At 45.3% G+C, this 24,918-nt stretch overlaps 1 protein-coding gene across 5 annotated transcripts in view; it reads right to left on the reverse strand.

Moving 5' to 3' along the window:
- LOC143764762 (C-Jun-amino-terminal kinase-interacting protein 4-like) overlaps nt 1–24,918 on the reverse strand; it is a 951,487-nt gene that overhangs the window by 130,698 nt on the left and 795,871 nt on the right. For 3 of the 5 annotated variants that reach the window (XM_077250696.1, XM_077250698.1, XM_077250699.1), the window contains 3 exons: nt 20,603–20,750; nt 16,871–16,958; nt 8,118–8,198 (listed from right to left, as the gene is read on the reverse strand). The exons of 1 other annotated variant lie outside the window; for it this stretch is intronic. In XM_077250696.1, coding sequence (XP_077106811.1) covers nt 8,118–8,198; nt 16,871–16,958; nt 20,603–20,750 — 317 coding nt within the window. The remainder of the gene's footprint in view (nt 1–8,117; nt 8,199–16,870; nt 16,959–20,602; nt 20,751–24,918) is intronic. One more of the 5 variants, XM_077250697.1, reaches the window with a different exon arrangement.

Genomic DNA, 24,918 nt, shown 5'->3' on the forward strand with positions numbered 1-24,918 from the left:
AGCAAATTCAAAGTCCATTAAGTTCAAAGCGGCGCCAGAATCTACAAACGCAATGACAGAAAATGACGACAATGAGCAGATCAATGTCACAGATAGCAGAAATTGAGGTTGTACAGTACCAATGGTAACTGAACTAGCGATCCTCTTAGTACGCTTAGGGCAGACCGAAATGACATGAGAAGCATCACCACAGTAAAAACACAACCCATTCTGACGTCTGAATCCCCGTTGTTCCGCTCCAGACAGAATCCTATCGCACTGCATAGGCTCAGGTGTCTGCTCTGAGGACAACGCCACAGCGCGCACAGCTCTGCACTCACGCAGGCGCCGATCAATCTGAATGGCCAGAGACATAGAATCGCTCAGACCAATAGGCGTGGGAAACCCCACCATAACATCTTTAACAGATTCAGAAAGACCCTTTCTGAAAATTGCCGCCAAAGCATCCTCATTCCACTTAGTCAGTACAGACCATTTTCTAAATTTCTGACAATACAATTCTGCCGCTTCTTGACCCTGAAACAGGGTCAACAAGGTCTTCTCAGCATGATCCACAGAATTTGGTTCATCATACAATAACCCTAGAGCCTGAAAAAAAGCTTCTACATTAAGCAAGGCAGGATTCCCAGATTCCAGGGAAAATGCCCAATCCTGAGGATCGCCACGCAGCAGGGAGATGACAATTTTCACCTGCTGAATGGGATCACCAGAAGAACGAGGTTTCAGAGCAAAAAACAGTTTACAGTTATTTTTAAAACTCAAAAATTTAGACCTGTCCCCAAAAAATAAATCAGGATTAGGAATCCTAGGCTCTAAAACCGGAGTCTGAACAATATAATCGGAAATACCCTGTACCCTAGCAGCCAGTTGATCTACACGAGAAACTAATTCCTGAACATCCATGCTAGCACACAGCTCTTCAGTCACCCAGAGGAAAAGAGGGAAGGAAAGACAAAACAGACTGCAGAAAAAAAAATGGCTCAGCACTTTTCTTCCCTTCTTCTGAGATGCATTTAACTCATTGTTGGCCAGTTGTACTGTTATGATCCGGTGACCCTGGAGCCGCATGAGACTATCTCTGGAGTAGGTGGTATCTGTACTGACCGCAATCCTAATACTGACACCGCAACTAGAAGTAGCCGTGGGATGTACCGAACATGGACTAGACACCTCGACACAGCCGGAGGACTAAATACCCCTAAAGATGGAAATGGGAAATCCTATCTTGCCTCAGAGCAGAGCCCCAAAGGATAGGCAGCCCCCCACAAATATTGACTGTGAGTTTAAGAGGAAATACGTACACAGGCAGAAAAGACAGAGTTTAGCAAAACAGGCACTTCTAGCTATAATAGAAAAGGATAGGACAGAGTTCTAAGCGGTCAGTATTAAAACACTAGAAAAATCCACAGCAGAATATACTATATACTACATCTAACTAAAGACATAGGATGTATATCTGCATCTCCAAAGAATCCAGCATGACAGAAAAATCCAAAGTCTAGCTGGACAAAAACACAATAGATTGCACTGCACATAAAAGCACACTACATGCGTGCTGCAGAGAACAAAAAACAAGACACTTATCTTAGCAGAAATATCAGCAGGGCAAGTGGAGCCACACAGAGATGCAATCCCTCCAAGATACAATGGACAACTGGCAGGGATTGAAGGATCCTAAAACCCTAAATACCTAATAGAGCTGCAATAAGCAGAAACACCTGCCCTGCTTACAATCCAGAGACCACTGCACTACCACTAACAACCACCGGAGGGAGCCCAAGAGCAGAATTCACAACACCTAACTGAACGCAGACAAATCCTGTTGTAACTCTTTTGTGACAGGGAGAACGGAAGGTGTAATCTTCAAACTGTTATAGATAACAACTACAGGAATGCCTGTCACAAATAAGAATATGATGAAGAAGTAGAATATGAAGAAGAATAATAGTTTCATAAAAAGAATATGAAGAATGTAACAAAAAAATAATAGGTAGACGATGAAGAAGAAATTGAATAAGGTGAAGAAGTTGATGTCAAAGATGCTGCTGCTGAGGATGATGAAGAAGAATGTGTGGGAGAAGTAAAAAAGAAGGTGAAGGGCACGGAAGTAGTGAAACATCAATATCTGACAAAATAAAAAAAAAATCTTAACATAGTCAATATCTTTGTAACTCCGAACGTCTTAAAAAAAAAAAGAAAATTCCTGCTATTCTATTTGATTGGGCTAAACCTATATGCCTTTAATGTCTCAGCCACCTCCCCCAATACATCCTACATTATTCTTAGTTGTTTTTCTTCATGTAGAATGAACCTACAAGGAAAGAAAGGGTTTATTTTAATTCGATATTTTGGTCCCATTGACTTGCATTGGTATCGGGTATCGGTATCGGCGATATCCGATATTTTTTGAATATCGGCCGATCCAATCCGATACCGATACTTTCCGATATCGGAAGGTATCGCTCAACACTATTCGTGACACATCATATTTTGTGATAATGGTAAATTTAGGTCAATAGGTGTTGTGTTTATTTATAAAAAATATCAGAAATTTGAGAAAAATTTAAAAAAATTAGCAATTTTCAAACTTTGAATGATTATCTCTTTAATCCAGATAGTCATACCACAGCAAAGCATGAATAAATAACATTTCTCTCATGTCTACTTTACATCAGCACCATTTGTAAAATGTTCTTTAATTTTTTTTAGCATTTTAGGAGGTTTAAAAATGTAGCAGTAATTTTTCATTTTTCAAGGAAATGTACTAAATTAATTTTTTTAGGGACCTATCCATGTTTGAAGTGCCTTTAGGGGTCCTATATATTGGGAAACCCCCAAAAGTTATACCATTTTAAAATAGCACCCCCTGATATATTGAAAACTGTTGTCAGGTAGTTTATTAACCCTTCATGGGACTTTCAGGAATTAACGTAAAGTGGCATGACAGAAATTAAAATGTGTATTTAAATGCCTCTAACTTCTGAACCTTCTGAATTGCCATTGTAAGCATCAAGACCACACAATCATGATCTGAGAGCACCAATTTTGATAAATAGGAAGCCCCTACACTCTGTTAACCATTTATATCATGTAGTATTTATTGACAGCAGCATCTAAGGGGTTAAACAGATTTGGTCGGTGCAAACACTGATCATCGCTAATGCAGCAAGGTGCCAGCTATAGTGTACAGCTGACAGCTGCTGGATTGTCACCTGTATAGGGAGGCTATTCTCTTATATCTCAGGTCTGTTAAAAGACGTATTGGCGGTCATTAAGGGATTAAACATCTAATGCAATTATATGGGAAAAATCCGCACATAAAATTCAGTGCATTGGCAAGAGAAATTGACAAGTTGCGGAGTTCAAGAACACAATGCAGGTCACTTTATGCAGCATAAAAAAAATATGCAGAGTTGGCAGGAGACCTCTATAAATACCATCCTCTTTGCTACAACGGTAAGATGCCACTTTTTTTTTTTTTGCAGCAAAAATGCGCATCATTAAAAACTCATGGTAGGAGCTTAACCTTAAACATTAAACCCGCATCCTACATACCCAGTGAAGTGTAAGCCCACAGTGGTCATTTGTGTAGCAGAGAACAGCTCTCAAGGAACAGTGACATGATGAGCAGAGCAAGGCTATGCATGAACCAATAATAGTCAATTCTACTGGAGGTCTCCCTTTAACTAATATGATTTCTTAAGATAATATCATGCAGTCTGCTGCATTTCATCTTTTAACTTCCATCTTTTAAATTACATCTTTTTAATTATGAATTTGAATTAGACTGAATTCTAGAATGCATTTGGCTACTCATCACTACTACAATATTATCATCATCTGTACCATCTAATCAAGCTGTTCTCCTCTTCCCACAGGTATGCATTGACCTTTCCCCAGCTCTCCCTGGCTCCTGAATGTTTCTGTTTATTGCATTGAATTTCCATGGTATGCATTGACCTTTCCCCAGCTCTCCCTGGCTCCTGAATGTTTCTGTTTATTGCATTGAATTTCCATGGTATGCATTGACCTTTCCCCAGCTCTCCCTGGCTCCTGAATGTTTCTGTTTATTGCATTGAATTTCCATGGTATGCATTGACCTTTCCCCAGCTCTCCCTGGCTCCTGAATGTTTCTGTTTATTGCATTGAATTTCCATGGTATGCATTGACCTTTCCCCAGCTCTCCCTGGCTCCTGAATGTTTCTGTTTATTGCATTGAATTTCCATGGTATGCATTGACCTTTCCCCAGCTCTCCCTGGCTCCTGAATGTCTCTGTATATTGCCTTGAATTTTCTATGCCTTCCCTGGATCTGAGTGTCTTGGTGCAACACATATAATCCTTTTTAGTATGCTTTCTTACCTATCAGCCTGTGTCCATGACCTGTGTCATGTATCTCATTGTGTTATTCTGGCATCTCTCTGAGTGGTCACTCCAAACCCCCCCCCCCCCCTCTCTTTATGACCTCTGCCTAACTCCCTACATCTGGTCTCCCATACCCAGCCACCTCCTCATTCACACCTGATTGCCCTTAACTGGGGATATATTCACATGCAGGTGTCTGCTACAGACGCAGTCTGCTGCATTCATCTTTTAACTTCCATCTTTTTAATTATGAATTTGAATTAGACTGAATTGGACTGGAATTGACTGGAAGGTAACAGAACACCAAACCACTACAATGTTTCGGTTTCTTTTCTCATTCACCCCCATACTACTTTCCTTCTTACAATCTCCTGCAATCCCTCCACCTTGTAAGGAACTAGTCATTTCTTCCTCAATCCTCCCCAGCCATCTCACCTTCTCCTCGGAACTGTTCCTCCACATACAATCCTTTTTCTCCAGACACACACGGCCACATCATGTCCTATCCTGCTCCCACCTTCTAACGCTCCGTCTGCTACTCCTCATTGCCGGTGATGTATCCCCAAATCCCGGCCCACCTCAACACATCCCCACGCTCATTTCTAACCCCTTACCTCGATCCTCCGCACGTTTTCCCAACCATGACAACCTCATACCCATTCATCCAGCCCCCACTCCCCCGGTCCCCTTACCTGAAGCACTATGGAACGCACGCTGCGTCTGCAACAAACTGCCATTTATCCATGACCTCTTCATCACCAACAAACTCTCCTTCCTTGGCATCACGGAAACCTGGCTCACCCCCTCTGACTCAGCCTCTCCAGCTGCGCTTTCCTACGGAGGTCTCCACCTCTCTCACACCTCTCGCTCCACCAACAAACGTGGTGGAGGAGTTGGCTTGCTCCTGTCCGACACCTGCTCCTTCACTCCAATCCCGCTACCACCCTCCGCTACTCTTCCCTCATTTGAGGTGCACTCCATCCGCATCTATTCCCCCTCCAACCTCCAGCTGGCTGTCATCTACCGCCCCCCAGAACTAGCCATCTCCACCTTTCTCGACCACTTCACCACATGGCTACTTCATTTCCTCTCTGTTGACATCCCCACTATCATCATGGGTGATTTCAAAATCCCGATTGACACTTCCACCTCAGCTGCCTCTAAACTTTTATCACTAACTGCTTCCTTTGGCCTCACTCAATGGTCCTCTGAGGCCACTCACAAAGATGGCCACACGCTGGACCTCGTCTTCACCCGCCTCTGCTCCCTTACTAATCTCACTAACTCACCCCTCCCCCTGTCTGACCACAACCTACTGACATTCTCTTCCCTCTCCTCTCCTAGTGTGCAACCCCCACTCCACGAACTCCCTCGCAGAAATCTCAAACATCTCAACTTACAATCACTCTCTGAGTCCCTTCTCCCTCTTACCGACATAGCCTCCCTTCATGACACAGATGCTGCTGCTTTTTATAACGCCACAATAACAGCAACACTCAATTCGGCCGCCCCGCTCATGCATAGCAAAACTCGTACAGTCAACAGGCAGCCCTGGCTGACCAGCCTGACTAAAGAACTGAGACGGGCTTCCAGGATCGCTGAGCGAAGATGGAAGCGATCCCGCTCTGCTGACCACTTCACCGCATACAAGGAGTCCCTCGCCAGCTTCAAGTCCGCGCTCACTGCTGCAAAACAAACTTACTTCTCATCTCTCATATCCTCCCTGTCTCACAACCCTAAACAGCTTTTCAACACTTTCAATTCTCTACTCCGTCCCCCTGCACCCCCTCCCTCCCCTCTCATTTCTGCTGAAGACTTTGCCTCTTTCTTTAAACAGAAGATCGATACGATCAGAGAAAGCTTTGGCCCACTGCGCCCACTGCCCCTCTTAGCTGCTCACCCCTGCTCCTTCAAAACCAGCTTCTCTTCCATGACAGAAGATCAGCTCTCCACCCTCCTGTCAAGATCACACCTCACCACCTGCACGCTCGACCCGCTCCCATCCCACCTCATCCCTAACCTTTCCACGGTCTTCATCCCAACCCTAACGCACCTCTTCAACCTCTCACTCACAACAGGTGTCTTCCCCTCATCCTTCAAACATGTCAAGATCACACCCATCCTCAAAAAGCCCTCCCTCGACCCATCCTCTGTGTCTAGCTATCGCCCGATATCTCTTCTTCCTTATGCCTCCAAATTGCTGGAGCAACACATCCATCTTGAACTGTCCTCTCACCTCTCCTCCTGCTCCCTCTTTGATCGATTACAATCTGGCTTCCATTCCCATCACTCAACTGAAACTGCCCTAACTAAAGTCACCAATGACCTACTAACTGCCAGGAACAAGCGACACTACTCTGTCCTCCTTCTCCTGGACCTGTCTTCTGCCTTTGACACTGTGGACCACTCCCTTCTGCTACAAATCCTCTCATCTCTTGGCATCACAGACTTGGCCCTTTCCTGGATCTCATCATATCTGACAGATCGGACATTCAGTGTCTCCCTCCGCCACACCACCTCCTCACCTCGCCCCTTGTCAGTCGGTGTTCCTCAAGGCTCTGTTCTAGGACCCCTACTCTTCTCCATCTACACCTTCAATCTGGGACAGCTCATAGAATCCCACAGTATGCAGTACCATCTCTATGCTGATGACACGCAGATCTACCTATCCGGACCTGACCTCACCTCCTTACTTACCAAAATCCCGCACTGTCTGTCTGTTATTTCAGCCTTCTTTTCTGCTCGCTTTCTACAACTGAACATGGACAAAACAGAGTTCATCATCTTTCCCCCATCTCACTCTACCAATCCACCAGACCTATCCATCAATGTCAATGGCTGCTCACTTTCCCCAGTCCCACACGCCCGGTGCCTCGGGGTGATCCTCGACTCTGCCCTCTCTTTCAAGCCACATATCCAAGCCCTTGCCTCCTCCTGCCGCCTCAAACTCAAAAACATTTCCCGGATCCGCACATTCCTTGACCGTGACACCACAAAAACACTAGTGCATGCCCTTATCTCCCGCCTCGACTACTGCAACCTCCTACTCTCTGGACTCCCCTCTAGCACTCTGGCACCACTCCAATCCATCCTACACTCTGCTGCTCGACTAATCTACCTGTCTCCCCGCTATTCCCCAGCCTCTCCCCTATGCCAAGCCCTTCACTGGCTTCCTATCGCCCAGAGACTCCAGTTCAAAACCCTCACAATGACCTACAAAGCCATCCACAACCTATCTCCTCCATACATCTGTGACATGATCTCCCGGTACCTACCAACACGCAACCTCCGATCCTCTCAAGACCTCCTTCTCTACTCCCCTCTCATCTCTTCTTCCCACAACCGCATCCAAGACTTCTCCCGTGCTTCCCCCATACTCTGGAACTCTCTACCCCAGCACATCAGACTCTCGCCTACCATAGAAACTTTCAAAAAGAACCTGAAGACTCACCTCTTCTGACAAGCCTACAGCCTGCAGTGATCCTGAACCTACTGAACCGCTGCACAACCAGCTCTGCCCTCTCCTAGTGTATCATCATCCATCCCCTGCAGACTGTGAGCCCTCGCGGGCAGGGTCCTCCCTCCTTATGTACCTGTGTGCCTTGTTTTTGCTCATGTTTAATGTATTTGTCTATATTTGCCCCGTATTTCACATGTAAAGCGCCATGGAATAAATGGCGCTATAAAAAAGAATAATAATAATAATAATAATAATAATTAAAAAAATGTGATTAGCATAAAAGTCTTTCTTACGTAATACTGTGAATTGCATCTTTAAGTTGAATTTTCTGAAGACAAGTCCTCCATTCAGACACAGCCGAATGAATTAACAAACTAAATGTAGAAAGGACAACACCATTAATTGGGAGACAAATAATAAGGGGAAGGCTGGATGGTCCTGTTGTGACATAGTCAACTGTGCAGCATTTTTTGGCAGCGTTAACCGAGTGTGGCTTTTGTATGTTAATACAGAATGAAAGCTTTTTTTTTTTTTTTTTCTTTTTAAACAGCATGAACCAATTTCTTCAACATAGAACATCTGTGGTTATGCTCGACTGACCAATGGCATCAACCACGTCACAACAGTGCCTCTGCCCTCACCCGGACAAAAAATAATCAATTAACATAGGTATTTGTTAAAAAAAAGAAAAAGAAAGTGCATGAGGGCCTGACCAAGTCCTGTAGCACAAACTGTTTCTTTGACCCCTTAAAACGCAGCCATTTTGGATCCTAAAGGCACACTGGTCTTATTTCATTATTAATAATTCAAGATACTACAGGGGTGGACTAAAAGCACAACCTACTTTAAATCCTAAATGCCTATTTCTTTAATGTAATATTCTACTGGATTCAGTTTTCTAATGCACTTTCATAAAAATGTCCATCTGTTCCCTCTCTACTCTAACTGCTCTGATTTTTTTACTACTATCACTGATAAAGCTTCATTTGAGAATCTCAGTGCATGCTGGAATAGTCAAACGAAGCATCACCAGGGGGCAGAGGATGTGGTCACTGACGCAGCCTCTGTCCACTCCATGAAACAAAGCGTCATCAGTCACATCAATTTCAAGGGCTAGGCTAGTCTCTGCTCTACTGAGCAAGAGCCGGATTACAATTCTGACTTATGCTCAGTAGATTCTGTCACTAGCTCTCCAGTACTGTCACTCCAGTTGTCTTCAATCAATTGCAATTGTATAGTTCTACTTCAATTTAGGGACTGGGTGTTACTGATGACGCTTCTTTTCAATTTTAAACGATACTCAACAAGTTCAATTTTAGTTTCATCAGACCACAGGACATATCTCCTAAAAAAATTGAGGTCTTTGTTCCTGTGTGCATTTGAAAACATTAATTTGTCTTTTTTATATTTCTTTTGGAGTAATGGCTTCTTCCTTTCATAGTAACCTTTTAGTCAATATTGACACAGTACTCGTTTCAATGTGGATATCGACACAATCTTACCAGGTTCTGCCATCATATTCTTAAGGTCTTTTGCTTTTGTCCTTGGGTTGATATGCACATGTGAGACCAAAGTATGTTCATCTCTGGGACACAGAACCTGTCTCCTTCCTGAGCAGCATGACGGCTGGACATTCCCATCTTGTTTGTACTTACGTATAATTGTTTGTACAGATAACAAGGCACCTTCAGGTAACTTGAAACAGTACCCAAGGATGAGCCAGACTTGTACAAGTCCAAAATTCTTTCCTGATACATTTGCTGATTTCTTGAGACATTCTTATGATGCTACACAAAGAAGCAGGGTGTTTCAGGTGTGCATTAAAATACATCCACAGGATGGAAGGGGTGGCTGCCTATTAATAATTGCACACAAATGAGGCTTGAATAGAATGCCAGTCAAATGGGTACGTGTGATGCAACCAATACCTCATTTAATGCATTCATCATATACATTATTTTTCATTTTTTTCATCTTTTATTGCACATTTTTGCAGGATTTTTGTAGGATTCAGCCAGGCCCTTTTTTGTTGGTTGGGTGAACTGGGGCATCTGTACTTGTGGGGTCCACTCATATAGTGCTGGGCAGGCTGCCTGACATAATATCATAGGCATCATTAACCCCTTCAAGATGGTTCCCTTTTTTCGTTTTTGAGTTTCTGTTTTTCGCTCCCCTTCTTCCCAGAGCCATAACTTTTTTATATGGCCATGTGAGGGCTTGCTTTTTGCAGGACAAGTTGTACTTTTGAACAACGCCATTGGTCAAAAATGGGAATAAAATTCCAAGTGCGGTGAAATTGCAAAAAAAGTGCAATTCCACAACTGTTTTTTGATTGTTTTTTTACCATGTTCACCAAATGCTAAAACTGACCTGCCACTATGATTCTCCAGGTCATGACCGTGTATGGCCAATATGGCTACTTATTACCCATAACATCCACCACCCACTAACCTGTGCACACAAAACATCATACTTTAAATAAAAACGAGACACAATAATTCTTTTGGATAATTTTGGCCACAGTGGCCAGTTTATTAACAAAACAATAACAAACATTTACTTTAAGCATTAATATGCAATTTATGCAAAATTCGAGGGGAGGGTTCTTGGAGCCCACTGGGAAAAATTATGGCTTAAAACATTTTGGCAAAAACCACAAAGAACTTAAACACCTCAATTTACCCTCAGCCGTACCACCAGCTCGAGGGCACCATAAATCCCGTTCCGGGAAAAAATAACCACCACCAGCTCCCAGGGTAAAAACCCCATCCAGAGCCCGTAACCAAAATGCCAGATCAACAAACACCATTTTAACTGTCCGGAATTTTACTTAAAATTCCTTTCCCGCTGAATCAGCATCAACTCCAAGAACCCCACCCCCCGCCAAAACACTCACAGCCCTGAACACCTCAGGCTCGTGAGTGCCCCAACGCCACCACTGCTCTCTCAATTCCTTCTTGTATTGAAAGGGCCCACAAATCAATGCCAATCTCATTCAAGTAACCCCATCTTCTCTCCAAAAATTACCAACACCCGATTCCAACTCAAAATGCCTAACACTTATAACCCCGTTCCTGGAAACAAACTTTGCAACTGCCCTGTTCAACTTCACCCTAGCCCTATTGATCCCCTTAAATGATCGCGCGCACCTCACTTCTGTCGAGGAACGATATCTGACCAGATCGTTAACACCCCCGGGAATGACGCCCACAACCGGAGAAAGTCAAAACAAATGTCCCTTATCAATTCTCTAACCGGTTTGGAGCCTAAATCGTTGCCCCCCCAAATGAACCAACAAGATATTGGGTGTTCTGTCCAAACGGGAAGCTCATGAAAAATAAGAAATCGCCCTGCTCCAAACCATTCCACGAAAACCGAGCCAACAAACAACAACCTGCTCCCTACTAAAACCTAACTGCCTACCGTCCGGCCCCAATAGACAAACGAATGTCCAAAAATCCAGGCAAGGTATGGATCCTGACCTGAAATATATAACAACAGTAATCGTGAAATAACGACCAACATAACACAAAGCTAACGCAATTAATGCCGTACATAAGACAAATAATGGCCCGAGCTACAGCGTCCAATGTGCTTGATCACTTCCGACCCCAGGCCGAGGCTATTGGCCTCTGACGCTGCCCCGATCCTGAACGAATGCGACCCAAATGCATCCCGCGAAAAACCCAACTCCCTTAAACCCTTATGAAGAATCGCAATAAACTGAAAACAAGACAGAAAAGTCCGGTCCTGATGGCACAACAATGGGCCCGCCCGACTGAACGACAAACTCCAATATGCCTTTAAACACTGTTCCGGGCACATCAACGACCCAGCAACTATGCCCAACACTACCCGTTTTCCTGCACCAGCCTGATCCGTCTTAGAATGCCGGATCCAGAAAACAATGCCGCCAGTCCAAAAATCGATGTCCTGTGCCAATAAACCACCAGCACTAACTCTGCTACGGGACACCAATTCACCTGATCGTAGAGCCCCAAAAAAGGCCAAAGAAAAAGCCAAACGAAACAATACCGTTTCAAATAAGAGCAGCAAATGCCCTCCAATGTTCCGCCCAAACATTCAAGCACAGTGAACGATATAGGCCGGCACCCATCAACGCTCCTATTACCTCTCCGAAAGCCTTTTAACGCTTGCCTCACCAAAAAATTATTTGTCACATCCGCCGAGCCTTCCAGCTTGAAACCAAAAGCTAGACCGGCCACAAATTTGTTCACCTTAGAAATAGACCAACCTAAATCTGACGCCCCGCCAACCAAACACAAAACAGCTAACAACTTGTCGTCCTCCGACCCCAACGTACCCCACTGTAACACCCAACCCAAATATTCCATGATGCTTCATATGACGCCCAGGTCTGACTCGTAACTGAGGCCCGAATCAACCGTCCTGCTCCTCCGTAAGAATTAGCCACAAGTGCAAAGGCCATACCACTCCTGATGCTTCCGCTTCTGGTGCCAGCTCCTGAAAACCCTCCCACTATAAACGAGATAAGGCATCTGCTATAGAATTTTGTACGCCAGGTACATGCACCGCTGAAATCCATGCATTGATCTCCAGACATTGTAAAACAAGTTCTCTCACCAACTTTATCACTGAAGGAGAGGACGCTGAAAGAGTGTTGATCACCGACACCACACTCATATTGTCGCAAAGAAACCTAACTCTGCGATTCGCAAACACATCACCCCAAATTAAAACTGCCACCACAATGGGAAACAATTCCAACAAAGCGAGATTTTTTGTGAGACCCTTCTTATGCCACCAGTCAGGCCACGTTCCGATGCTCCACCGCCCCGCACAATGGGCCCCGTAACCAACGTTGCCTGCTGCGTCCGTGTAAATCTCGCAATCAAACTAATTCACCATCTGCTGTTGTATCAGAGAGCGACCGTTGTACTGCACCAAAAAACGCTGCCAAACCAACAAATCATCCTTATGCTCTTGTCGCAATTGAATAAAATGGTGCGCAGACCACACCACCGCCATCGCACTGGACAACCTACGGCAAAAAATTCGGCCCATGGGCATGATCCTACACGCAAAATTCAAATGGCCGAGCAAAGACTGCAACTCTTTCAAAGTTACTTTTTTTTAAGCCTGACAATTCGATCAACCTCCTGTTTTAGGGACAACGGTTTATCCTCTGACAACCGACATTCTATTTTCTCTAAGTCTATCAGTATACCCAGAAAACTTAAAACAGTGCAAGGGCCCTCAGTTTTTTCCTTAGCCAAGGGTACACCAAAAAGCCCCGCCACCCATTCCATGGTGGCCAAAGTATTTCTATACACACTAGAATCTGGAGGGCCTAGAAACAAAAAATCATCCAAGTAATGAATGATGGACAGGACACCAGCCACATCCCTGACCACCCATTCTAAAAAGGTACTAAACATCTCGATCAAGGAACATGAAATGGCACAACCCTTCGGCAAACATCTATCTAAATAATAACCGCCATTCCAAAAACATCCCAACAACGGAATACTGTCCGGGTGAATCGGAAGTAATCTATAAGCCGATTCAACATCCGTCTTTGCCAACAAAGCTCCCATGACGTAATTGCGCACCCAGTGCACCGCCATGTCAAATGACATATAGACCACGGAACATAACTCTTGAGAAATTCCGTCATTAACAGACAACCCCTTCGGGTACGACAAATGCTGAATTAAACAAAATTTATTCGGTTCCTTTTTTGGGACCACCCCCAACGGGGAGACAATCATCCCTTCAACAGGTAAACATGAAAAGGGACCAGCCATTCTCCCTAATTCCACCTCCTTTTTCAACTTGTCACTGACCACTGCTGCATGTAATGCAGCCGACCTCAAATTCTTAACCGAAACAGGAACTACGTGGTTAGGGGGAATATGAAAACCTTCAGCAAAGCCCCTGCTAATGACCCCAGCCTTCTCCTGATCAGGGTACCTACTTAGAAAGGGGGACATCTTTTAAAGCCTCACCGGCGTCTCCCCCTTGACCGGCACCCATTGCCGGCTTACCTCTTGTTTTCTTAAAGCATTTGGAGGCCCCATGTGAACTTCCATTGCAGTGGGAGCACACGTGCTTAAACTTGCAGGTATTCCCGCATTTGCACTGGCCCTCGTTGAATTGCCAGCACGTTCCTGATTTCTCCTTTGCTCCCTGTGACCCCTGACCACTACTCCCATGACCTGCCTGCTGGGTCCCGCTGCCCCCTGCTCCCGTGAAAGGACTGCCCGTACCTGACTGGCGCCATCACTTTTAACCAAAGTCTGACGTCTTTTTGGTTCCACCATATCTCAGGCCTGACCGTCTTCCTCTGCCTAAACTGTTCATCATAGCGCAACCAAGCCTGCCCTCCATAAGTACGGTGCGCTTCTCCAATCGCATCAAGATAACAAAATATGCCGGAACAATTTTCAGGAGACTTCTCACCTATTACACTCGCTAGGATTGCAAATGCTTGCAACCAATTGACAAACGTTTGTGGAATCAGCCGCCACCTCCTCTTTTCCTCCTCCTCCTTCTTACTGTCGTCCTTTTTTCCCTTGTCCAGATTAAATTTCTCCAAGTGGAGTAGGGAAAAAAATCTCCACATAATCGTCCTGCCAAATCTTTTCTTTGACCTCCTTTTCAAATGTGGCCCTAACGGCCCTTCAAAACATACATACACCTCACCTTTAGCCCTATCATCCAACTTCACTGCGTCCCCTTTATACTTTTCCGTTTGCACGGATACGGATACACCGGAAGCCGCCGGCGACTGCCCACTCACTACTGGTTTAAATGGTTCGGGTACCGGTTGTGACCCAAACCCTGACCCCAGGAGCCATGCCCCAACAGGTGATGCCACTGCCCCGCTCGCTGCCCCGCTCTCCAATCTACTCAAAAGTTGTGACATGCTAACCAAGACGTCCCGCAGCCCAGGCTCAACCTACCCACTAGAAACTCCTAACTCCATCGCCCTCCCACTCGACGCCTGATTACCTCTAACCTCAGCTGATAAAACCCCATGGGCAACAGACTAGACATGGATTCATACTCACCGAGCAGCGCAGGTGCTGTGTCCCTGCCAGCCGTACATCCCGAATCCCGACGCTCCCTGTCCACATGACGATCATTGTCAGAAAACAAGTCTTCAGCGCCACTGTGCTGCTCCTGGCCCGCGCCCCTGGCCTCCACGTCACCAGGGGGGACCGGGGCGTCTGTAGTGCTTCGCCCCACCGACCTCATCCTGGATCTGGACCGTACCTGCTCTGCAGGCCGTGAATCCCTGTCCATCTCCCATGTCCTCTGTCTGCCAGGCAGTGGGGCCCCACTGCCCGCCGCACCTCCCATCCATTGTTGGTCATCAGAGCCCTGCTGCCGGGTAGTCCCCTGCAGCACCGTGCCTGCCGAAGTCCTTATGCCCGTGTTCCTTGTACCAGGCCCCGAGCCTGTGGCCGCGCTACCGGTATCCACCGCTCCGACGCCGTCTTGCGCAGTGTCAGCCGCTCCAGGCCTGCGCCTGCCTAACGGCGCTGTAGCCGTGCTGCTCCGGGAGTCTGCTCCTCTCCCAGCAGCGCCTCGGGCCCGCAATGCGACCTGCCATGGTGCTGCAGGCCTAACTTCCGGTGCGGCCCTCGCTTCCGGTGCGGCTCTCTCCACCACTGCGTTCCGACGACCCACGCCTGCCGGCCGGCGAGGTGGGTTCCTGCCGGAGGGGGCACAGCGGGGGGACGCCGCACAGCTGCACCTGGCCTCCGCAGGGTCCCTGGAAGGGCTCCTAAGCCTGCGCCTGTCACGCTTGCTCACCTCCGGCAAAAGTCTCTGCGGGGGCCTCGTCCGCCTGGTGCGCCTGCTGCCAGTGTCCTGCACTCCTGCATTTCCCAGCAGCGAAGCAAGCTGCTCTTCGAGCCATCCTCCCCTTTTGGACCTGGCAACGTCTCTCAAGCACCCCACCAGATCATCCACCGACTCCATAGGTAATCCTCAAAGCTGTTGTGTGTGTGTGGGTGGGGGGGCTGCCCTCTCTCTTCACTCTGGCTTCCCGATAGCAAGTGACTCTTTTCCCGCACTTTTCCCTTTATACCCACGCCCCCCCCCCACTAAAGTCCCTCCCTATGCTCCCCCTTCCACTCAATCATATTCTCCTGGCCCAATTTTTTAAAAGATGCCTATGACCAAGCACAGTCATGGGGGGCCTACATTAAGCTGTGCTAATTCCTGCCCCCTCCTTTAAGAGTTCATAGACACCAAATATGTCTAAGTTCTTTTTTATTAAGTAGTGAAAAAAATATCCAAAGCTTGTTAAAAAAAAAAGTCATTTTCTCGAGACCCGTATCGTCTCCTTTTTTTGTAATCTCGGGTTGGGTGAGGTGTTATTTTTTGCATGCTGAGCTGACATTTTTAATTATACCATTTTGGCGTGGATACAATATTTTGATCGCCCGTTATTGCATTTTAATGCAATGTTGTGGTGATAAAAAAAAACCTACTTCTGGCGTTTTGACTTTTTTCTTCGCTATGCCATTTACCGATCGGATTAATTTTTTTTATAGCTTGATAGATCAGGCGATTCTGAACATGGCGATACCAAATACGTGCAAGTTTGATTTTTTTTTTTACTAGTACGGCGCATGTCGTGAAGGGGTTAATAGGCTGTAAGCCAGACACTGTGCATCACATGTACCTGTGTGACTGACGCTCTATTCAAGCCTCATTTGAGTGCATTTTTTACCAGGAAGCCACCCCTTTCATGAATTGGTAGGTTTGTGAGTGCCTGCTTTCATCAGTAGTTTGCATCTGTGAAGTCCCCACCTTTATAATGGGGGTCTGCTGCATCCTTCTTGTGCATTTGTGATCTGACTGTGTTGGTAAGGCTGTTTTTTCTGTTTTGTTTTTGAATATGTCTTAGGTTGTTGTTTTTTAAATTAGTGTTAACCCCCTTTCTACACTGAATAACCACACAGGGTGATATACTGGATTTATCACTAAATTATCAGATACAAAATGTAGACTTTTCAGAATACAGCAGGGAAATTGTGTTTCTTATAACCTTCCTTCCTGAGTCCCCAGCCAGATTGTGGCATCTCTGTTCACATCTCTGCATCCTTCTTCCGCTTCTACACAATTCAGTCTGTGGGCTATAAAGAGATTTGATCAGTTAACAAAAGTATATATAAAAAAAAAATCATCCAACACTAACATCCAACAATTACTTAATTACTTAATGGCTTAATGGCTGAGGCACCCATGCACACACAAAAAAACCTCCCTACAGATAAATTACCTTCATGAAAAATATGTGCCTGCAGTGAAAGTGAATTAATTGCAATCCCCAATTCCATTTGCTGAAGTGCAGTTACAGTCAAATATTTAACTAGTTGACTAACCAGTCCTGATCATCTGCTGCCATTTTTCTGCATTCTAGTTTCTGTTTTCATGCATAGTTGAGTCACCTGATCTTGTTTTCATTCTGAAAATATTGTTTTTGGCAGCAAATTTTCCATGAAGACAAATTATAGCCAGACATTTCCAAACAGAAGAAGTGTGTAGCTGGGTCTCGGTGGTTGTTGCCAGCTCTGAGTTGATTGCACTGCTGTACATGTTCAGATTTAGAACAATAGTAAGCTAAGCACAATGTGTCATCTACGGCAGAGGTCCCCAACCTTTTTTGCACCAGGGACCGGCTTTAAGCAAGACCAGTTTTCCATGGCCCGGTGGGGGTGGGGCAGGGGCGGGGCTTTGGTCATATGGGGGTGGGGTTATGGAGGGATGGAGCTTAGTGCATACTTATCATATAATTATGACATTTATAATGAGAATGTGATTCAACTTGCCATAGGTTCAGAATGAGTGGGAACACCATGCTTGTTTCCCTGGTGCTCTGCACCATTATTGCCCCATAGCTGTGCCATATAGTGCTCTGCACCATTATTGCCCCATAGCTGTGCCATACAGTGCTCTGCACTGTTTATTATTGCCCCATAGCTGTGCCATACAGTGCTCTGCACCGTTCATAATTGCCCCATAGCTGTGCCATATAGTGCTCTGCACCGTTCATAATTGCCCCATACCTCTGCCATATAGTGCTCTGCACCATTATTGCCCCATAGCTGTGCCATATAGTGCTCTGCACCATCATTGCCCCATAGCTGTGCCATACAGTGCTCTGCACTGTTTATTATTGCCCCATAGCTGTGCCATACAGTGCTCTGCACTGTTTATTATTGCCCCATAGCTGTGCCATACAGTGCTCTGCACCGTTCATAATTGCCCCATACCTCTGCCATATAGTGCTCTGCACCACTATTGCCCCATAGCTGTGCCATATAGTGCTCTGCACCATCATTGCCCCATAGCTGTGCCATACAGTGCTCTGCACTGTTTATTATTGCCCCATAGCTGTGCCATACAGTGCTCTGCACTGTTTATTATTGCCCCATAGCTGTGCCATACAGTGCTCTGCACCATCATTGCCCCATAGCTGTGCCATACAGTGCTCTGCACCATCATTGCCCCATAGCTGTGCCATATAGTGCTCTGCACCATTATTGTCCCATAGCTGTGCCATACAGTGCTCTGCACCATTACTGCCCCATAGCTGTGCCATTCAGTGCTCTGCACCATTATTGCCCCATAGCTGTGCCATATAGTGCTCTGCACCATTATTGCCCCATAGCTGTGCCATATAGTGCTCTGCACCATTATTGCCCCATAGCTGTGCCATATAGTGCTCTGCACCATTATTGCCCCATAGCTGTGCCATACAGTGCTCTGCACCATTATTGCCCCATAGCTGTGCCATACAGTGCTCTGCACCATTATTGCCCCATAGCTGTGCCATATAGTGCTCTGCACCATTGCCCCATAGCTGTGCCATATAGTGCTCTGCACCATTATTGCCCCATAGCTGTGCTGCTGCTGCTGCAATAAAAATAATAAAACACATACTCACCTGTCTTGCTTGCAGCTCCTCGGCGCCATCTTCCCGGCGTCTCCCCGCACTGACTGATCAGGCAGAGGGCGCCGCGCACACTATATGCGTCATCGCGCCCTCTGCCTGCAGTCAGAGCGGAGAGACGCCGGAAAGATGGCGACGCCCGGCGTGTGGAACCAGGACAGGTGACTATGTAATACTTACCTGCTCCCGGCGTCCCGCTCCTTCCCCCTGCCTGTCTCCGGGTGCCGCAGCCTCTTTCTCTATCAGCGGTCACCGGCACCGCTTCATTAGAGAAATGAATAGGCGGCTCCGCCCCTATGGGAGGTGGAGCAGCCTATTCATTTCTCTAATGAAGCGGTCCCACGTGACCGCTGAACAGGGGCGCCGCGGACCGGCTGAAAAACCCCAACGGCCCGGTCCCGGTCCGCGGACCGGCGGTTGGGGACCTCTGATCTACGGCACCAAGTGTCCATGGCTGCCCACTGCATCTACGGACCTCCACATTGCACATTGGTGTTCGCAATACAGAGAAATACAGGCAGATACTTATCCATCATGTAATACCATCAAGGAGGCATCGGATGGTTTCAAAATGTATTCTGCAGCAGGACAATGGCCCCAAACATACAGGCAATGTTTTCAAGAACCATGTGTTGCATAAAGAGCAAGGAGGATTCCTGGAAGTGATGATATGGGCAACACAGAGCCCCGATTTCAACATTTAATCGGTCTGTGTTTACATGCGGAGACAAAAGGATATTCACAAGGGACATCCAGAGAAGATCTGTGGTTAGTTCTCAAAGATGTTTGCAACAACCTCCCTGAGAAGTTCCTTCAAAAATTGCGTACAAGTCTACTTAGGAGAATTGATGCTTTAATGAGATTTTGAAGGCACAGGGCAGTCATACCAAATATTGATGTGATTTAGATTTTTATTTTGATCATTCACTTTGCATTTTGTTAATTAATAAAAATAAACTAGCTGTTAACACTTCTATTTTTTAAAGTGTTCCTAATTAGCAACATTTTTCTACACCTGCCTATAACTTCTGTACATTACTGTAAGAGCACCATGAGTTCACTGTGTTGAAGGTGTGTGTATCCATAACATGAGTAACACGCTTCCTAAAATAATTTGGAAATAAGTCATTTTGGTATGCTCAGTAGCTGTCTGATTACAGATAACTTGGGAGCAAAACTTTAATAATGGATATTGGCTGGGAGCACTGACTGATTATATCCCTAAACACAATTACTAGGGCACCCTCTGACATTTTCCCCCCAAAAAAATTCATGTCGGACTGCTTATGCTGCTGGGCCAGCAGTGGTCCCCAACTCCATTCCTCAGGAGCCACCAATAGATCATGTTTTCAGGATTTCTGGAATTTCAGGAATTCTTGCCTGTCTAGATGATGCAATTATCACCTGGGCAATACTAAGGATATCCTGTAAACATGTTATGTTGATGGCTCTTGGAGACCGGAATTGGGGAACACTGGGAGGGAAGTGCTTTATATATACTACAGACTTGCAGATACTGCATGCCTCAAGAAAAAAGCCCACCATACAGATGAGATGGCGACTCTCTCCTATGTGCTCCATGAGTGGTGATGGCTTATCTCAGAGAACAAAAGGATTGGCAATGGAAAATTGGATGTGCTGGATCCTTCTCTCCCCACAATCAACTGGCTGAGGCACCCATGCACATTAGACAGTCAGTAAAACCTGTTGATATCGACAGGTTCAGCAAACCTTAATCTATTGTATACCTGGTGTTTACATTTTTGAGCAGCTTACTATTTGTGTGATAAAAAAAGTAACAAAAGACAAAAAAATAAGACATACCTGGCACGTAGGACACACAGAGGACATGGGCATTGTGAATTTCAAACTGATCCATAACATGGTTGGATGAACTTGCATCTATCACCATAATCTCGCTTACAGTATGGGTACCTGAACAGATCCATGCTATACTACTCAGGTGCGTACCCTGCCCACAAAGAAATTAATAAATATCAGTACATGCACTTTTAGAAAGGAAGAACACATTCAGATAAATGTTACCATGATCGAATATGGAGTTTGAACAGATATCACACATTAAATTCTGCATGGTGAGAAAGTTATTACCAAATGTGTTTCACACCGAGTATCTACAAATTTTCATTTTTTGTATCTATATCGCAATGACAGCTCAGAGGTATTGATTAGATGCTCTGCCCTTTAAGATTAATTGATTTTGCAGTTTCTACTCCAACCCGACATCAGTTTCTCCCATCATGTGAGCACTTATTCACTTCTGTGCAATAGGCAACACAATCAACAAAGATGTACTGAAATGTCAGACTCAAATACAAATGCATACCCAGACAGACAAGCGCAATTTTGGTCCAATGTAAACACAGGCCAATGTAAGTCAATATGCTAGCTCACATGAAGGTTTTCCAACCAAAAGGATAGAAATCCACCGCAATTCTCATCCATTTTATGGACTATATAATGCTAGTTGCAATTGTATGTAATGGCACATGGCCTGTGCACCCTACAACAATTGTGGATGTGTGCGCAAAGTTGTACACACACACATTTATTTCGCACTTGTAAGATGTGACAGGCCTGTGAATTAACACAATCATCTCAACTCGAATTTCAGTGTTACCAAGCTAAACGTGACAGAAGTCTAGTGCAATTAGTGCGATTAAGTGTTTTAAGTTATGAATAACACCATATTTTGTGATTAAGACAATTATTTGCACCTTGTTCAACAAAAATCATGGCTTTGCTGAAAATTCTCACAACTTAAAGGAGGTTCTTAGAGATTGTGAAATAAATGACCACTGTAACATATTTCAAACTACAACCCGTCCAAGTCACATGTCAGCCTGACATGTGTCTCAACTGTCAGGCTGCCGTCACACTAGCAGTTTTTGGTCAGTATTTTACATCAGTATTTGTAAGCCAAAACCAGGAGTGGGTGATAAATTCAGAAGTGGTGCATATGTTTCTGTTATACTTTTCCTCTATTTGTTCCACTCCTGGTTTTGGCTTACAAATACTGATGTAAAATACTGATCAAATACTGCTAGTGTGACGGCAGCCTCAGAGGAGAAGCATCATGACCTGTTCAGCTCACTCAGCTATGAAGCAGAAAAAAATAACTAGTCCAGTCGGACAGGACATTTTACTCCAGCCTCATTCCTAGTTCATGCTAAACCAGTTATTCTCCAACTGACACTGAGTGAACACGAAGAAGGAAAATCATACCAAAAGGGAAAAAAAAAATTAGCCACAGCCCTACTTCATGCCTGAGTGAGCAGATCAAGTACTGATGCTGCTACTCCTCTTACAGTTGAAATATACGGTATGTCTCAAGCGTTTTTTATTCTGACAGCAATTACCGTATATACTCGAGTATAAGCCGACCCGAGTATAAGCCGACCCCCCCCTAATTTTGTCACAAAAAACTGGGAAAACGTATTGACTTGAGTATAAGCCTAGGGTAGGAAATGCAGCAGCTACCGGTAAATTTCAAATATAAAAATAGATATATAAATGCGCCATACAATTCATTATTGCCCCATAGATGCTCCATACAATTCATTATTGCCCCATAGATGCTCCATACAATTCATTATGGCCCCATAGATGCTCCATACAATTCATTATTGCCCCATAGATGCTCCATACAATTCATTATTGCCCCATAGATGCTCCATACAATACATTATTGCCCCATAGATGCTCCATACAATTCATTATTGCCCCATAGATGCTCCATATAATGTGCCATACAATTCATTATTGCCCCATAGATGCTCCATACAATTCATTATTGCCCCATAGATGTCCATACAATTCATTATTGCCCCATAGATGCTCCATACAATTCATTATTGCCCCATAGATGCTCCATACACTAGTACGTCATCGCGCCCTCTGACCTCAACAGTCACAGCAAGAGGACGGGAAGACAGAGCGGCGCCCGGCGTGTGGAACGAGAGAAGGTAAATATGAAATACTTACCTGCTCCGGCGCGGTCCCTGGCTCCTTCTCCCGGACAGATGGTCTCCGGGCACGGCAGCTTCTAACTCTGTCAGCGGTCACTAGTACCGCTCATTACAAGGAATGAATAGGCGGCTCCACCCCTATGGGGGTGAAGTCCATATTCATTACTTTAATGAGCGGTACCATGTGACCGCTGAACAGAGGAAGAGCTGCGGCACCCAAAGACCATGGGACATGTGGGGACCACGTCAGGAATGCCAGGAGTAGGTGAGTATGTGACAGCCTCTCTCCCCCTCACCCGCCGCCAACCATGACTCGAGTATAAGCCGAGAGGGGCACTTTCAGCCCAAAAATTTGGGCTGAAAATCTCGGCTTATACTCGAGTATATATGGTAGTCCTGATACCTGATTAAGATGTGTTGCAGCTTGAAATAAGTCACAGGGACATTTTTATTACATTCTTGGAGAGCCTCTTTAAAGTTAAAGGGCTGTGGCCTGCCATGGGGCAGTTTCATCAATTCAAATGTGGAAAAATTCAACAAAATGTGCACCGAAAAATTGCCTTTCACGATGTGTTTTAGACCCTTTTTCCTACTTGCCCAAATAGAGGGCATTACCTCGATGAAAAGGGTGTGACGTAACATGCAATATAATAAGCAAAAAAGTAGCACAGTTTTCTGGCACAAAGTAAGCCAAAGTGTTAAATTAGACTAGTTAGTGTTAAAATTAGACAGATTTATCAAACAGCATTAACCACAATGGTAAAGACCACCTAGTCTAAGATTGTATATACCGCTGTTCACAACAAAGAGTGAGAATAGACATAAATGAGGCCTACTGCTACAATTATACAAGTGATAATAAATGTTAGAAGTATGGCAAAACCACTGTCAACAAATCAGCATATTTTTTGAAATGCAAATACAGAATGTGTGAACATACCCTAAAAGTCACTTCTGGGTCACACAGAGCACAGTGTGATCCAGAGAGCCTGAATTTTAAAGGGAATCGGTCACCTAATTTTTCGCATATAAGCTTTGGCCACCTCCCTTAGGGGCTTATCTACAGCATTCTGCAATGCTGTAGATAAGCCCCCAATGTAACCTGAAAGATAAGAAAAACAAGTTCTATTATACTCACCCAGAGGCGGTCCGGGTCCGATGGGCGTCACAGGTCTTGTCTGGCGCCTCCCATCTTCATGCGATGACGTCCTCTTCCTTGCTTCTGTCGCGGCTCCTGCGCAGGTGTAATTCTCTGCCCTGTTGACGGCAGAGCAAAGTACTGCAGTGCGCAGGTGCCGGGAAAGGTCAGAGAGGCCCGGCGCCTGCTCACTGCAGTACTTTACGCTGCCCTCAACAGGGCAAATCAGTACACCTGCGCAGGAGCCGCAACAGAAGCAAGGAAGAGGACGCCATAGCATGAAGATGGGAGGCACTGGACCCGGTCCTGCGACGCCCATCGGACCCGGACCGCCCCTAGGTGAGCAAAATCTAACTTGTTTTTCTTATTTTTTAGATTACATCGGGGGCTTATCTACAGCATTATAGAATGCTATAGATAAGCCCCTAATAGCGGTGGCCGCAGCTTATATGTGAAAAATGAGGTGACAGATTCCCTTTAATCATGTGACTCAGAAGAGTAGCCGAACAGCGCTGGATACTGGAGAAGCTACATTGACTGTAAGATGGCTGCTGGACAGGTCCTTTAGTGTGTTATCAAGGTTGGCAAGCTCCAGCATGTAGAGAGAGTTAATAGGGCGTATCAGGGTCGGGTTTCGCGAGCAGTCAAAGAGAAAGATGGGACTGGCTGCTCACACATCACCCTGGGTGTGTTGTATAGCAAATAAAATGGAGACCAGTTGTCTCATTGAGTCAATGTGTTTGCTAAAGGACACTAACCTGAGCAGGTGGACACACACTACGTTATGGACTATTTTCTGATCTACTCTGTGCCAGATAACGCTCCTTTGTTTGCTTATGCTGAGCAGTTTATGAAGTTCTGCAAGAAACCAGCCTGAGGGTTTTTTTTTTTTAATGAAACTGCTTCCTGTGCCTACCTTATCCATAACTGAGTGGGTAAAACCTTACAATTGGTGCTAGAAGCTTGGGCATGAATCCCAAGGCACACGTGTGATTGCCACTGAGATATCGCAT

The sequence above is a fragment of the Ranitomeya variabilis genome, chromosome 4, assembly GCF_051348905.1.
Source record: "Ranitomeya variabilis isolate aRanVar5 chromosome 4, aRanVar5.hap1, whole genome shotgun sequence".
Taxonomy (NCBI): Eukaryota; Metazoa; Chordata; class Amphibia; order Anura; family Dendrobatidae; genus Ranitomeya; species Ranitomeya variabilis.